Source organism: Equus caballus, chromosome 10 (assembly GCF_041296265.1).
Source record: "Equus caballus isolate H_3958 breed thoroughbred chromosome 10, TB-T2T, whole genome shotgun sequence".
Taxonomy (NCBI): Eukaryota; Metazoa; Chordata; class Mammalia; order Perissodactyla; family Equidae; genus Equus; species Equus caballus.
In genome coordinates, this window is record NC_091693.1 from 21,634,479 (window position 1) to 21,651,163 (window position 16,685).

Sequence of the window (16,685 nt, forward strand, 5' to 3'; positions counted from 1 at the left end):
CAAGAAAAAAATTGATTTCACAGACATCACAGGTAAGAACTTGAACATATTTTGGGGGGAAACACAATTCAACCCACAACAGTAGGTATTCATTGTAAGGTTTATGGACCCCCTTGTGTTCCCACTGTCCATCTCCAGGCCTTGCCTTCCTCCTAAGCTCAAGACCATCCATCTCTCTAGCTGCCTGCTGGATGCTGGTCTCCATGGGGGATGTCCCAGAGACCCTAGAGCTCCCAACATGTGGCTCTAACCCCATTGTCTCCATCTTGGCCCTGCCCCCCAACATTTGAGAGAAATAAAAACATACCTGAACACAGTCTTGTGCAAATATGTTCCCAGAAGCTTTATTCCTAATCACCAAATACTGGAAACAAACCAAACATTCGTCAACAGAAAAATGGGTAAACAAAGTGTGGTACAATAGAATCCTACTCAGCTATAGCAGAACAAAATACCGATATGTACATAACATGGATGAATCTCAAAAAACTCAACACTGAGTGAGAAAAAACACAGGTATATACTTCATGATTGCAATTCTATAAACCAATTGTAATATGTATAATGTTCACTTTTTCCAAAGCTCAAGCCACTTTTTCTATCATATTTGTTAAGAAGTCCTTCTTTTCCCAATTGAATAGACAAGGTGCTGTTCAGTGGGCCATATATAATGTGTGGGTCTATTTATGGACTCTGTTCTGTCCACACCACACACTCTTGACTACGCTACTTTACAGTAATGTCTGATTTCTCCAGTTGTATTCTTCCTTTTCAAGATAATTTTGCTATTTTAGATCCTTCATATTTTCATATAAACTTTAAAATCAACTTGTAAATTTACATGGATATATACATTTATACATACATATATATATATATACAAATATATATCTGTTGACTGGGATTACTTAAATCAATATACAGAAAACTGACATCTAACAATATTGTGTCTTCCAATTCTTGAGCATGGTATATTTCTTCATTTACTTAGGTCTTCTTTAATTTCTCTCAGCAATATTCTGTATTTTTCAGTGTGGAAGTTTTGCATCTTTTAAAAAGTAATTAGTCCCTGGTGCCTTATATTTTTGTGCTTTTATAAATGGACTGATGTCTATGTGTAGGGAACTTTTAATGCCTTGTCCAGTCCTTTGATTTCTTTTCATCAAGACTATTTCATGAAGAGATTGCTGTGATATATTCATTCTTCATTTGGGTGTTGTAGGTGAAATGTGAGATCATGATGTTTCATCCATCAGATGGTTGTGTGATCATTTGGGAACCTTTCTCATTTGTTTGGTTTGTTGCTATCGGGGAGACCGTGAGCTGCTGCTTAACTTTCCCTTCTGAATCCAGAAGTCCACCTTTTGAGCTCCATTTTCAGAGACAGATGAAGTCAGACGAAGGTCCAGTGGGAGGACATTCCAGGGGAAAGGAACTCAAGGTTTAAGGTTTGAGGTCTGATGCTGGTCCCCTCCAGAGCCAGAAGATACTCCTTGTAGAACCTTTCTGTTCAAGGCGCAGGGATCCAGCATGTGTTCAGCATACACTTTTTGGCAAGTGGTCTGAAAGGAGTTTAGCGCCGGAATTCTCACCACAAAATTTCAGGTAGGGCTTCTCATGCCTGTTTCACAGAGCAGGAAACTGAGGCACAGAGAGTTAGGGGCGGGTCTGTCTGCAAAGCAGCAGAGTGCAGATTCTAACTTGAAACTCTTTGTTTCCAAAGCCTGTGTTCTTTACAATTTTATAGGGAATCTAACTCTATGGGAATCAGCTCTGACATTTTCTTTGCCCCTCCGGGGCCATGATCCCTCAAGCCAGGGCCGAGTCTCTGTAGCTTCTCACTTGTGGAACTTGATCTCGGAATACTCACTACCAGTGGCCTCCTGTTCCCACAGGCCACTAGGTTTCATCCAATGAAAGCTTAGGGATGCATAATGAAGCTCTTCTTCCTCCCCTGAGCAAGGGGCAGCCACATCTCGGGTAGGATGGTCTGGATGGCTGCCTGCCTGGGATTCCATCCAGAGACCCTGAGTAGAGGGAGAGAGAAGAGAGTCAGTGCAGAAGAGCAAGCACAGGATAAGGCAGAGAATGTCCAGGAGGGAAGCCCCAAAATTCCCTCCTCTGTTCATCCCACACACATTTTGCTGAGATCTCCTTCATTCATGCATTCTTTAAATATTCAATACTTAGTGAGCACCTTATTTGGTGCTTGCTAATCTCATTAACTTCCCACAACAACCCTATGAGGAAGATATTAGTATTGTCTCTATTTTAAGGATATGAAAACAAAGGTTGAACCAAGTAAGCCACATGCTCAAAGTCCCTGGTGAAACCAGGATCCAATCTAGTTCTTTCTGACCCCAAAGCCTGAGGCCCCCTGTGTGTGAGGTCCTGAGCCGGGAGCTGGATGTACTGTGAGCGACATGGTAGACACAGATTCTGACCTCTTATAGCTTACTCTTTAATTGAGGCAGGCAGCAAAAGATAAGTTAAATAAATATCTAGTTGTGAATTACGATACAATGGACAAGAACTGGGTAAGTGAGATGGAATTGCAGGGCCTTGATTCGGGCATGGCACCTGCCCTTAGGAATCTCACAGTTTGGTGGGAGGACAAGTCAGTCAAAGAAATTGTATCCCTCTGGTAGACAGAATAACAGTGCCCCAAAGGTGTTCATGTCCTAATTCCCTGGAACCTGTGAATGTGTTACCTCACAGAGCAAAAGAGACTATGCAGATAGAGTTAAGATAAGGATACTGAGATGGGGAGGTTTTTCTGTATTATTTGGGTGGGCCCAATGGAATCATGAGAGTGTTGACAAGTGAAAGAGTGAAAAAGGAGGCAGAGAGAGATTTGAAGATATTATTCCCATGGCCTTGAAGATGGAGGAAGGGACCATGAACCAAGGATGCAGGTGCCCTCTAGAGGCCGGAAAAGACAAGAAAATGCATTTTCCCCTCAGCCTCCACAAGGAACTAGGCCCTGCCTGCCAAAGCCTTAGGTTTAATCCAGTAAAACCCAGTTTGGACTTGCAACCTCCAAAACTGTAAAGTAATAAATTTATGTTGCTGGAAGCCACTAAATTTCTTACAGCAGCAGCAAGAAGCTCATACAGACTCACACAGGGGAGAGTGACAGGTGCTGCCTGGGGAACATCCTTCTTTGCTGTTCCCCTTGACAAGAGAATGCTTCCCCAGAATTAATAATGTTTGTGCTCCTCCCATTCTCTCTTGATTATTCAAATTAAGATTCACACACACACAACCATTTCCCCACACTGCTATTATCCAGCACACCAGTGACCTCTGCTAGTGAAATCCAAATGGCCATCTTCAGTCCTCACCTCTCTGGAATTTGCAGCAGCAGATGACCCAGGTGCATGTCTGCTGTAAATGAAAGCTTTTCTTTACTTAACTGCAAGACATCACCCTTTTCTCAGTCCATCAAACTCACTGGCTGCCCCATTGCTGCTTGATCTCCAACAAAATGGGAGCAAAGAGCATCACAAGAGGGAGGAACAGCCCATGCAAAGACCCAGAGGCACAAATTACTTGTTCTGGTTGATGATGATGATGATGACGAAAAGTCCAGTGTGGGTGAGGCAAAGAGTGGGAGGCGGAGGCAGTGTCAGGAAGTGGACAAACAGCGGGGCTGGGATCAGGGTGAGGCAAGTGAGGCACTCGCCCAAAATGCGAAATTAAAAGGGGAACCAAAAACCTCAGTCGTTGAGATAAATAACATTTGAGTGCAAGACTTTTAAAAACCAAAAATCGAAAAAAGCAAGTGGAGAACAACATCTCAAAAATTCGGATAACCCAGGATTAGCAAGAGCTGCCTTCTGAACCAACTGGAGCTTGAGGCAGAATATATATATTCTGCTCCTATATACATGTTTTTATGTATTTTTAATGTTCATTTTTTTCAAGAATATTGAAACATTACTGAAAACTTGAAAAGTGCTGTGTATTAAAATATTGTTTTAAGTTTGAAGGTTCTATGTGCACCTAAACCAGAATTTGTTACAATTGTGCTTTTCTGGCTTTCTGGAAGCAAATGCAGAAAGAATATTTTCAAAATCTCCTTCTCTGCTTCTATCATTTTCAACTGAAAAGCCACCATGTGTGACAATTTCTCTTGACCAAGTTATTATCTTAAATAATTATTAACTAACTTCAGTCTACTAATCCTAACATTATTTAGATTTTTGATACTTTGCTCATCATGGATTTTTTCATTAATTCCAAATTTTTTAAAACAATGTATTAAAATTTCGTTTATCTCTATTACTGAGATTCCTGGCATTGCATTAAATTTTGCATCCTAGGCAACTGCCTCACTCTCCTCACCCTAACCCCGGCCCTTCTAGAGAGGTAGGTGCTAAGAGAGAAGATTATACAGGGCTGCAGGCTGAGGAGTTTTGGCTTCATTCTCTAGGTCACGGGTCGAAAAGGTACAGTCCATGAGTCAAATCTGGCCCACTTCCTGTGTTTGTAAATAAAATTTTATTGGAACACAGCCATGCTCATTCGTTTACGTATGGTCGATGGCTGCTTTCATGCTGCAACAGCAGGGTTCAGTGGTGTAACAGAGTGTAAGGCCAACAAAGCCAAAAATCTTTACTATCTGACCCTTGATAGAAAATGTTTGCCGGCCTCTGCTTTAGACAATGAAGGCAAACAGATGTTCAAATGCAGAAGAACTGGACAATGATGGCTCTTAGATGATCAGTCTGTGTAGGGCAAGGGAAATGAGAGGCAGGGAGATGACGGCCCAGGAAGGAGATCCTGAATCCTCAGCAATGATCGGGGTCAAGATGGAGAGAGGAAGGCTGATGTCAGCTGCTCTCAGGAGGAAAAATAGACAAGATGTGATGAAGTTTTGTCTGTAGCAGAAGAAAGGGAGGATAGAGAGAAGGTGATTCCTCTGTGCCTGGCCCGAAGGAAAGAGGAGGGGACTGTTGTGCTGTCAGCAAGATGGGGATCTAACTTGATGGGAGGAGGAGATGAGAGCAATGTTGTCTATGCTGAGTGAGGCAACCTAGGCAGCCATCCTGGAGGAGGTATGCAGGGAGGATGCTGGATGGGGAGATGCTTAGGTCACTCACCTGAGAGACTGACCATGTGACAACATTTGCGCCCTCCATGTCCATGTCCCCCATGCCCACTGCTGGCCTTACTGCTTTCTTTTTCCAGGATGTCACGCTGAGTGAAGAGAACAGAGAGCCTTTCAGTCTGGCCAGCTCAGGGTGCAGTGGGAAGACTGACCCTGAAGGGGCTGGAGGGAGGACTGAGGTGGGACAAGAGGATCCTGGTCCAGAGATCCCAGGGTTGAGAAGACAGACTTCCCCCTCCCCGCACAGGGAGCAGAAGCTTGTGACACACTCACCCAGGTGCCAGGGACCTCCTTCCTGCCCCCGCTTCAGGCTCTTGACCCACTCAGTCCCTCCAGCTTTGGATTCAGGGATTCCATGCCTGCCTGCCCTTCCAACCTCAGGGTTCCCCCTCCCTCCCCAGGATGACTGCTCACATGATGGCAATGGCGTAGAAGGACAGGAGGAGCAGGGCTGTAGCACATGCTCCACTGATGGCCCCCAGTGACGCTCCTGATAAAGGACATGCTTTTCCTGCAGACAGATTCGATTATTGGGGATTCTCCTCTGAGAACTTGGAGTCTTCTCCTCCCACTCACAGAAAGATCTCACACTTTTGTGTTCAGGCCACTTTGCCAGATGCAAAACCAGGAACATGGGGCTGGGAGTGCGGGTTAGGGTGAGGAAAGTGAAGCTTGCAACAGCTGTGTTGCAGTCTGTGTTTATTTAAACTATTGATATTTCGTTTGTCACGGAATTTATTTTGTATTCATTTATTATTTTTAAAAATATTTCATTGTAATGTTATTTCTTTTGATTAATTATGTTTCTTTGGCTTCTACTTAAATTTTGTGAACACAATAAGTGCCTCACTCACCTGAGACTTGTAAGGCACCGCAAAGAATGACCTTGTGTCCCCAGACACACCTGTCCAGGCCCCAGCCCCTCTCTGCCAAGACCCGCTTCCCTCCCTGGCTTCTTCCTCCCAGGCCTATCCCCACCCCACAGCCCTGGCCTGGCAGGAAGAGGACAGTGACACCCTGAGTCCCAGGGAATTTTCCAGGCATCAGAGCTGAGCACAGACCACATCTGAAGTCCCCTTTGAAGTTCAGGGGGCTGCTGGTTGGGCTGTGAGGGTGGGGTGGGTGTTGTCTCCTCCTCCAGCCCCCACTCCCCAAACCGCCGGTGCACTCACTCTGCACAGAGAGGCTCAGGGAGACGTGCAGGGAGCCCCGAGGGTGCTGAGCTTGACAGGTGAATTCACCTTCATGGCTCGAATCCACCTGGGGCAGCTCCAGGACTCCGGGGTTTGAGGGCTGTGAGGGGCTCAGGGTCCGGCTCCCACAGGCCCAACTCAGCCTGGCAGGGGGGTTGCTGTCGACAACACAGACCAGATGCAGGGACTGGCCCTCCAGGACTGAAAGAGATGATGCATTCTTCAGGGTTATGGGCGCTGGGAAGAAGAGAAAGAAGGTCAGAGATACAAAGAGATCCAAAGAGGAAGGATGCAGAAGGAGACTAGATGAGGACAGAGATACAGGCTTAAGTTGAAGTGCAGGAGAACCCACACTTTTCCTCCTTGCTGCTGGGAATGTAAACTTGTCCACCCTCCGTGTAAATCAACTTGGCCATATCTCTCCAAGTTAGTAAGAACATATGAAGTAGCTCTCTTTTGCTTTTGGGAACTCATTCCACAGACATACACAGACGCAGTTGTGAAAGGAGACCCAAGACTGTTCATTGTAGTGTATCTGTTAGTAGAATAAAATGAATGCCATGATTTTTCAATTAACAGGAGGTGCCCTACCAAATCAGAATCCATCTCGGCCATGGGATACTGCACAGTGACAGAGAAGAATGAGGACAGTCTGTCCTACTGATGTCAAATGGCCCCTAAGCTCCTTTAGGTGAACAAACCAAAGCTCAGAAAAGCCTATGGACACGGGTCACCTCCTGGTAGGAAACTGGGCACCTGAGGACAGACTCTGATGTACGTTTTGAATTTTTGTCCATGTGAATATTTTATCTCTTTAAAAGTACTTAAATAAGCAATTGTTGAGGAAAATAAAAAGACAGGGCTGGAAGAGTTATCAGAAGATGGAACATAAGGGGTCTCCAGAGGCAGGATCTGCCATGTGAATGTTGCCCTATTCTCCTTGTGGAGCTGAGGGGATTGGAGAAGTCTGAGGGGGGTGAGGGGCCCACAGGGACAGCTGCTCACAGAGGCCATGGTGGCTGAGGATGGGAAAGACCAGTGGGTTCACCCACAAGGGAGTCTCTGGTCACCAGGGTTAATCCAGGATGAGGTAGGGACCCAGCCCTGCCATGAGCTGGAAGAGGCCCTGGTCCCTACAGCCCAGGAGGGGGCTCCTTCCTACCTGTGCTGTGTCCAAGGAAGACAGTGATGGTCAAGTTCTGCAGAGGGTCTGGGACAGAAAGACATGGTGCACCCACATCAGTTGTGAAGGCTGGGTAGACATGGGCCCTTGTCCCCTGGAGCTGCATATATGAGGGAAGAGTGAAGGTGGGCATCCTCATGACTCCCTCCCAGGCTGGATTCTCAGACCCCAAACCCTGTATCCAAGGCCGTGGCCCCCCACACCCCCTACCCTCAGGACCCCATCAGGGACACAGGCATTCTGGCCAAGCACTCACAGTACACATTAAGCTGGATGGTCCTTTTCCTGGCCACTCCAGCCCCAGGCAAGGTCACCTGACAGGAGAGGCTGGTGCCGTGGTCCTGGGGCCGTGGGGTGAGGGTGAGAACCAAAGAGAGGCGGGTCATGGGGCCCAGAGAAGCAAAGGCTGCTGTCCTCCATAAGAAGATAGGTGGTGTGCCCCACTCACAGGCCCAGGGCACAGTGCATGTCAGGTTCCTGGGGCGGCCAGACTCCAGGGTCCCCGAGATGAGAATATCTGGCGTGTGGGTCAGGGTTGATGAGGAGATAGGGAGAAAGGAGGATGAGGAGGGATGGTCTGAGGTGTGGCCCTGAGAAAAGCCTCAGGTTGTTCCAATTCCTTCCTCCGAGCCCCGATATACTGTACCCCTAATACCCTTCCATGAGTTGGGCTTATCCCAGGCCTGCCTTAGGACCCCAAGCCTTCCCATGTGACCTCTCCTGGGGCTCCCTCCTTACCCACCACACGCACAGAGAGATGATTTAATTTGTAATTCCATTTTGCACTTCCTCTCTCCACCCGAAAAAAGTATCATCTGTTGTCCCCCATCCTGGCGTCTCTGATGTCCAGGGAACAGTTGCTGTCCTGAGGGTCCCCAACGAGGTGGAATCGGCCCTGCGTTTCCTTCTGCACTTTATGACCTGGGCTCTTTATGGCCACTGGAACATCCTGGTCTGTATCGGCCCCTTCATGGAACCAGTAGCCATGAGCTGGGGTAGAGTCATTCCAGCCATCCTTGCCATAGGAGAAGGTGCAAGGCACGTACACACACAGACCCTCCTGTACCACCACCGACGGCTGCACTTGAATCTGGTAATCCTTGTAGTTTATCCTGGGCCTCCTCTGGCCCTTGGCCTCATCCCTCCAGCAAAGCAGGGCCAAGAGCACAAGCTGCAGCAGCATATCTAGGGTTGGCTGTGCCAGGTTTCCCAAGATAGTCTGTGTCTCAGGGTTCTCTGTCAGGAACTAAAAGCTCAAGAATTAGAGGAGACTTTAACAGGAAGATGAGGGTGAGGTCAGATCAGTGACGCTCCTCAGAGGAGGAACTTCAAACCCAGACACTGTCCAGGCTGAGACAGTCCTTGGAGTCAATCATCCTCTGCCCATGTCCACTGCTGGGGACTCTGGGTTGGAAAGGGTGAGAGCCACATCCAAGTTCACACCCCATGCAGGGACCAAGCCCCATCTCCTGCCTCATTTTGATGCCCTTTCCCTTGGAGAGTCAATTTATGCAGAGTGGAAATGAGTCCTTTCTGGTCAGACCTCCTGAGTCACAGCCTGTAAATGTTTGTGGAGGTCAGTCCAGTCAGGAATGTTACTAAGGGACATGGGAAATTAAGGAACTAGACCGTCCTTCCTCCCTCAGCATCCATGTGGTGGGCAAGGCCTCTCTGCTCACAAGGTCACACATCAGCCATGGACCCTGCCCTGAGAGTCACTATCCAAGGGGGGAGACAACAGGTATCCTGGCATCTGGAACTCCCTGTAACAGAAAGACATAGAGACACGTGCAAGAGACACAGAGCAAGGAACGCTAGCCTGGGGGTCGTCCACCCTCGGCGACTGTGAGGATTTCATGAGGGAAAAGACACGAACCTGAATTCACAGAATGTTATTTTTAACTGTGTGGTGGGGGCTGGGAAGAATTGGTGGGACTCCTGGGAGGTGCTGCCGCCTCAGACCCATGTCGTTTTTCTTGAAACATTTTTGGTGGACACATAACACACATGCAGAGAAGTGTTGTCACAAGGGCATTTCAGTGATTTATCACAAAATGAACACCCTCCAAATAAGAGAATGTCGGGAGCACTCAGGACTTCCCCCTGGGTTCCCTCCCTGTCTCCACACCCTACTCCCTCCAAGAAGCCCCAGCCTTATTGTAATGCCAATTGATTCCTTGCTTTTCTCTGTAGTTTTATCATCTGAACAGACCGCCTTTAATACTATGGCTTTGTGCATGCTTTTCTTAAGACTTTGTATACATAGAAGACGATATAGTCTGTTTTCTTCAATTCAACTTCACAATCTATCCATCCCATGTTATCCTCTTCCCAGAATTGTTACCTAAAACCCAGAGTAAGTTAGTGCTGTGATCATGGAGGAGGAAGGTGCAGGGTTTGAGCATGCATAGGCACTCCCATATCATCACCATTTCCTGCATTTTCAGCAGGAAACTCATCCTGCAGCCCCTTCCCCCTCCTGAGAACCTGTGTCCTGGCCATTCTCTCTCTCTCTCTGTAGTGGCAATTGCACCGTCTGTGGTCAGAAGGGTTGGCCTCACCCTGCCTGTTTCCCATGGTCCCCAATTTGCAAAGAAAATCAGAAGAATGGGAGAGAGAGACACATGGAAGCCACAGAGAGTCAAACTCTTTGAAAAAGAGGAAATATAACTGGCCATCAGAGCTACGAGGCCTTCTAACTCCACTTTTCCAATTTAAAAAAGAAGATACCAAGGTCCAGAGTGGACAAGCAAATTGCGCAAATCACACTGGTGCCCTGTCTTATGCAACGTTGTCTGCACTGGGAGCCACTTCGTCAATCTTTGTGAGCCCAGCATTCATTGAGCTTTGAGATGGGAAGCTTATGTTAACCCAAGAGGGGAGAATTATCACCTATTCCCATGAGGTGAGGAGGGAAATCTCATTCATACACTCTTTCAACAATCATCTACAATGTGTCTTCAGGTTTCCAGTAAAGGGGAGAATATGAGAAATTTAGTCCTTGTCTTTGAGGAGAGCAGCATCTTGTTAGGGGACAGGTTACCTGACAATTCCCGCACATAGGGTAGCAGGCTGCGATGGGAAAGCACAGGCTAGGGTGAATGGGGCTCCTGCTCTTCTGGACTGGCAGGTGAGTCTCAGGGAGGACTGGGCCACGTAGACATGGAGGTGACTCTCAGGCAGTCACAAGGGATGTGAATTCCACAAGTGATCCAGGTACCCTGGGAATTCTGAACTCTCAAGTATCATGTTCTCAATTCCACTCACTTTCCCACTGTGCTGTAGATTCTCCATGAACTACCAAGTTCTGTGCTTTGTTTGTGACCAACCCCGTCTGATCCAGCCAGAGTCTGGCCACTGCCCATAGCGAGCACTCCCACCTGGCTCTTGGGGATCCCTTGGAGAAGGCTATTGTGCTGTCCATGGTTCTGATTCACAGCTGAGTGCTGACTTTGGAGATGTCTGCAGCTCTGTGGAGGGGCCTGATCACACAGCACAGGGACCTTATGTCTAGAGCCAGGAGGGTCAAGACATCAGATGTGCTGGGGACAGCTTTGATCTACCTCAAAGGAGGAACGCTGAGGAGGGGAAGATCTCTGCTTCTCCTCCTTGAACTTCTGGAAAACCTCAGGAATGTCCTATGGACAATGCCAGTCTGTTGTCACCAATCTGAGGGCAGGGAAGATAAAGGCTCTGTGCAGCTCTTTTAAATATCTCTTCCAATTTCACTGTGCCAACATCCCTGAAAGAGGGAGGTGATCACTCTAATTAGATAGAGGAGGCAGATGACACTCAGACAGATGAGGAGCTGTCAGAATTATTCTCCAAAGACAACCCCAAACAATTTTGCCCTTCCTTTATATAAACATGGCATTCCTCTCACTACAAAATGGAGTTTGTTATTATTTTCTCCTCCTCTTGAACCTGAATTGGGATCACGACTGCTTTGACCAACAGAATGTGGAAGACAAGATGTTCTGAGACTCATATATCTCAGACATTAAGAAGACCTGGCAGCTTCCACTCTGGCCTTGCAGATTTTTCTGGGTATCTGCATAAGCAATTCACGGGACTCTGATGGAGAGAGATGCTACATTGAGGAACCCTGGGGGGTTAGACTCCAGCCCCAGTCACCACCACCATCCCAACCTGACTGTCTGAAGTTTAGAGTGAAACTGCCCAGCTGGGCTCTGGACAACTTAGAGAACCATGAGATAGAATAAAATGGTGGTTTGGGCCACTGAGTTTTAGGATGGTTTGAGGGGAAGCAACAATAAGAGAAACAGTAGTTTACACAAATAATAGCTAATAGGGAGAAGGCAAAGTAAGAGGTTTACTCACCTGATGAGTTTTTCCACATACTCTATTTAAAGAATGACTTTTAAATGGTAATTTGAAACCTTCAGTGAAGATGCCTGTGGAGGATTTGCCAGGCTGGATCTACATTTCCCAGCACACCCTTCCCTATTTGCTTTCAGGTTAAAGTTGTTCACAAGAGAAGGGAGAAGTTGAAGTGGCAGCCACCAGGCTCTGAGGGTCAATGGAAGAGCAGATCCTATCGTAGCCCTCACACATCATCACTTATCTGTTGGCTCAACTCGCTGGTGTGAAATAACAGCTGCTCAAGTGGTGTAAGAATTGTGAGGAAGTTTAGATGAGCAAAATGAGATTACTGACTGTCTCCAATGGAAAACTATGCATTCTTTAGCGCAAAGCTTTCTGGAGTTATCTGATTCTAGGACTTCATTGCCTTTGAACGATTTTACAATGCTATAAGTTTAGATAATTAATAGTAATGAAAATAGCTCATGTCCACAGAGATGCACATTCTGTCCACTGAGAGGCCACTTGAGTCCCCCCATCCAGCCAGTTTCACATGCATTCACAAATTCATTTCAACATCCCTTTACTCTGTGCTTCTTCCATTTCTGCCTGGGTCTTGCATTAAGGAGTTAAAGAAATCAAGGAGTTGCTGTTCAATGGGTATAAGTTTCAATCATGCAAGAAGAATAAGCTCTAGAGATCTGCTGTAGATCAGAGTGCCTGTGGTTAACTATACTGGACAGCTAAAAATTGGTGACGAGTGTAGATCTCAGGTTATGTATTTTTGTACCACAATAAAAAGTATTTAGCACGTTTTCATTTTATATGAAAGCCATGACTTTACCTTTTTAAAAAATTATCATTTGACAGAATAAATGAGAAAAAAATGTATGTGCCTGTACTTGTGTTGGCTTTCTGTTTGTGGTGTGTTCTAGTCAGTAGAAACAACTCCCCCTGGGGCAAATAAGATGGCTCATGCAACACCTTGGCTAAACTTAAAGGATTTTGACTATTTCCATTTGGGGAACTGAGTTAGAAGCAAAAAAGGGAAACCATTGGGATTTTAGAATTTACTCTGGTTCCTCTATGGAGAATAGACTGGAGATGGGCACAGACAAGGTGAGAAGACAAGTATCCTCATCCGCGTATTTTAGTTCCAACTGTATAAAGTGAGTCCTTGGAGGCAAGAATTTGTGTCTCTCACAAGGACTGTAGACTTGCTTTGAACACCACAACAATAAGTTACATATTAGGTGATGGATATGTGCCAAATGATAGGTTTCCCAACTCTACATACAGGTAAACACACAAGTAGCAGAATCTTACATAAAGCACTCTTTTAATTATGGTAAAGGAACTTCCATATATATATCTTTCCTCTTCCTGCATCTACTCACTCACGAACATTGGGAGTAGGTTGGGAGAATGGAAATGAGAGGCGAGCAAGTTTATTTGTTTGCTTTTCTGTGTAGGGGCAAGAGCAACTCATCAAAGTGCTTCCTTAATGTGCATATGTGGGTTAGGGGTAGGGAGAGAGGTTTGGGAGACAATGATCATGATGAACCCGTGTCTGGCCCTTCCTTCTGGGGTCCCATGTCCAGGACCTTCCCCTGTCCCAAGGGGCAGGGAACTCAAATTTTCCTCATTCATCCGTTTCTAGAGGCCCCCAGCCCTACTAGGAAAAACAGGAATGAGTTAGGAATCCCTTTGAACCTGTGGCCCAGGCAGGTGGGGCAGAGAGACATCATCCATGGGAGCATCAATGCCTGAGTGAACAGGGGAGATGGGAGAAGCAGCAGAGAGAGGAGACCAGCACCACCCACTCCTGACTGTCTATTCCTCTCTTGGCTTCAACCATCCCCACATCTTTGCCCTCCTGGCACCAAAGTTGGCTCAGGTCCTTCTGCAGAGCTGGGAGGTATTTGACCTCAAATCCTGACTCTGTTTCAGTACCACGAACAGCACCAGATCCCTCAGGGCCTTTCCCTCCTCTGCCCCACGTGATTGTAGAATGATGACTCTGGGAGTGATCAGCTGGTGAATACTGTCCTGTCATGTGAGGGTTTCAGATGAGGAATTACCTGGGGAAGGCCCCGATCACCTGATGCAGCAGATCCTGGAGAAGCCATAGGGGAGGAGGAAGCTGGTGACAAGTGGGCACTCCTGAGCAGGGTGAACCCACAGGTCACACATAGGGGAGTGTTGGGAGGGCATGAATTTCCTGTTTCCAGCCCTATCAAGACCCAGACTTCCTGCTGCTTCAGGATTCTGGGGCTCTGGACAGCCTGGGCTGGTAACTGCAGCAAGTGTCTGGGCAGAGTTGGGATGGGAGCCCTTGAGTGACTGGGAACACCTAATGAGAGACCAGAAAGCTCCAGACAGAAATGTGGGAAAACCTGTCCCAGACTGAAAGTGAAAATCAGTTCACATGGAGAGAGACAGCATTCCTGCGACAGCATCCCTGCAGGGATGGGTGGCTCTCAGTCTGGGGGGGAGGGCTCAGTTACAAAATTTTTTAAAAATAGTTTATTTCTTCCAAGGTCTTGCAACAGTTGCAAAATGCCATAAGGACACCCTCTTTGAGTGATTGACATTCTCTTACCAGTGATACCCTGAGACTGGCTTTGTTATTCCATCTAATTACTGTGAGGGACTCCCCTGGCTATACTGGACAGAACCCAATCCCAAGCTAACACCTGTAGAGGATAAAGAACACAAATCTGAGGATGGCAGCACATCGTGGAAGTACTGGCACACTCCTGACCAGCATCGTTGACCTGGGATGTTACCAGGCCCTTCCACAGGCTCCTCCCACTCTACACTGGGGACTTGCCTAAGGTCTCCATCCACCAGGAGACACTCTGGCCCCTGGGGAGACCCAGGTAGGGGACTGGCGCTGTTCGTGGTGCTGAAGCAGAGTGGGATTTGAGCTCAGGTACCTAACTCCCAGCTCTGCAGAAGGGCCTGAGCCAACTTTGCGTCCAGGAGGGTAAATATATGGGGATGGATAAATCCAGGAGAGGAGCAGAGCATCAGGAGTACCTGGTGCTGGTCTCCTCTCTCTGCTCCTTTTCCCACCTTTCCTGATTACTCTTGAGCATAGTTCCTCCTGTAGATGATGTCTGTCTGCCCCACCTGGCTGAGCCACAGGGCAAGGGGATGATCTTGCTAATGCTGTTTACTGGCCTCTGTACTCTTCCTTCAAAGAGATTGCTTCATGCCAGCCTCACCAAACAAAACAAAACAAGAACTCTGAAAGTGAGGAGGCTGGTCTTCACATTTGACAAAGGAGAAAACTGAGAGTCAAGGCCAGGAATATCTGACACTATGCCTGGATTCCTTTCTCCGGTTCTGTCCACTCGCCCCAGTACCTCTCAGCAGGAGAGGATAGTCTCAGGCCTTACAGGGAAGGTAAGTGCTTCCTGGACACTTGTTTCTGGCTGCAATCAATCCTTCTTGTTGGTGGCATTGGACTCACCTGATATTGTCAGAAAAGCTCCCCTTTCATCCAGGAGAGCAATGAGCCTTCCTTGCTGCCTCATGTCTCTTGGTCTGGATCTGGGAAATGGTGAGTCTGAGTGCCCTTACTCTGTTGAGTGAGGAATCGAGATGTCCTGTCTCTGCATTGTTCCTCTACTCTTGGGGCCCAAAACAAGTTTACCTTCTTCTTATCACCTTCCAGAATTCTCTTTGGTTGTCTCTTGCACCGCTTACAGGGTTTATAGTTGTGAACAGGGGGGAGAAGCAGGGAACCGTGTGTCGATGACATCTTGTCTGGATTGTAAGTCTAACCATCAATTTTCAACAGAGGGGTTGACCCATATTATGTACTCTGACAGTATCATAAACATAAGTCTGACTCAACTGTCCCTTCTGGATGTAGGGAATTTTGGAGACTATAAATCAGGTAATTTTTATACTGCACCAGAATTTTCATTTTGTTTAATTAAGGACCACTTTATGAACTTATAGCGTAGTGCTTTGTCTCTGTCACGCTTTGGGTGCTGCTAGTGAATTGTAGGGTATTTTTGTTTAAATTTATTTTTATTAAAATTAAAACGTTAACTATTTTAGGAGAAGGATTATGAGCTTCTGCTTCCCTCCGCCTTCTCAATCCTGACATATATTTCTGAGCTCATACTGAAGAATAAGGTGTTAGCCAGATGATGACATGGTGATGGGCCTTCCTGGAGGAGTGATGTGTCTGCACAACGACAGTAAGGAATGCACCAAATGTGGGTACTTAAAGAATGACTTGAGGGATTGATGGCTTAGGATGTGGCAATGGTGAAGTAGAGTAAGATTAAGAACAACCTAGTTAGAGGTCAGAAACACACATCCCATGGGCTGCCTGATTTTGCATATGAAATTTTGTTGGAATGCAGCCATGTTAATTCACTTGCAGATTGTCCATGACTGCTTTTGTGCTACAAACATGGAGTTGAATAGTTGCAACAGAGACCATATAGCTTGCAAAGACAAAAATATTTGCTATCTGGCCCTTTACAAAAATAAATTTCCTGACCCCTGTCTTAGAATGTCAAGTTTAGAAGATTGTAAATTATTCTTTTGAGCTCAGGAGCTAGAGAAGTATTTTGACTGCAGTCAGCTCTGAGTTTTAGGAAATTTTCTAAATGCTAATATCTGACTTTGCCTATATCAGGACTAGTAGGAGGCAGGCAAGATGGAAAAAGAAGACTCACAAGTGGAGAGAGATGATGCTGGAGGTCAAGTCAGGGCAGAGATCCGGAGGGCTTTGAGTTGAGAGTGAACTGGCATGTGGCTGATGTGGTGTCTAGGACAGAGCATACCCAGCCTCTGGGCGAAATGTTACTAGGGCCTTTCTGTTCAAGGGAAAAGGAACCAAGCTGCA

The 16,685-nt window shown here is 46.7% G+C and overlaps 1 protein-coding gene across 1 annotated transcript; it reads right to left on the bottom strand.

The window, feature by feature from the left end:
• Positions 1 to 327: 327 nt before the first annotated feature.
• LOC106781575 (sialic acid-binding Ig-like lectin 12) lies at positions 328 to 16,600 on the bottom strand. The gene is made up of 6 exons (XM_023650320.2): positions 7,746 to 16,600; positions 7,469 to 7,589; positions 6,286 to 6,543; positions 5,528 to 5,624; positions 5,106 to 5,202; positions 328 to 2,027 (listed from the first exon to the last, which is right to left on the bottom strand). Exons 1-6 carry the CDS (start codon positions 7,752 to 7,754, stop codon positions 1,839 to 1,841), a joined length of 771 nt encoding a protein of 256 aa, XP_023506088.2. The 5' UTR covers positions 7,755 to 16,600; the 3' UTR covers positions 328 to 1,838.
• Between the last annotated feature and the right edge of the window lie 85 nt (positions 16,601 to 16,685).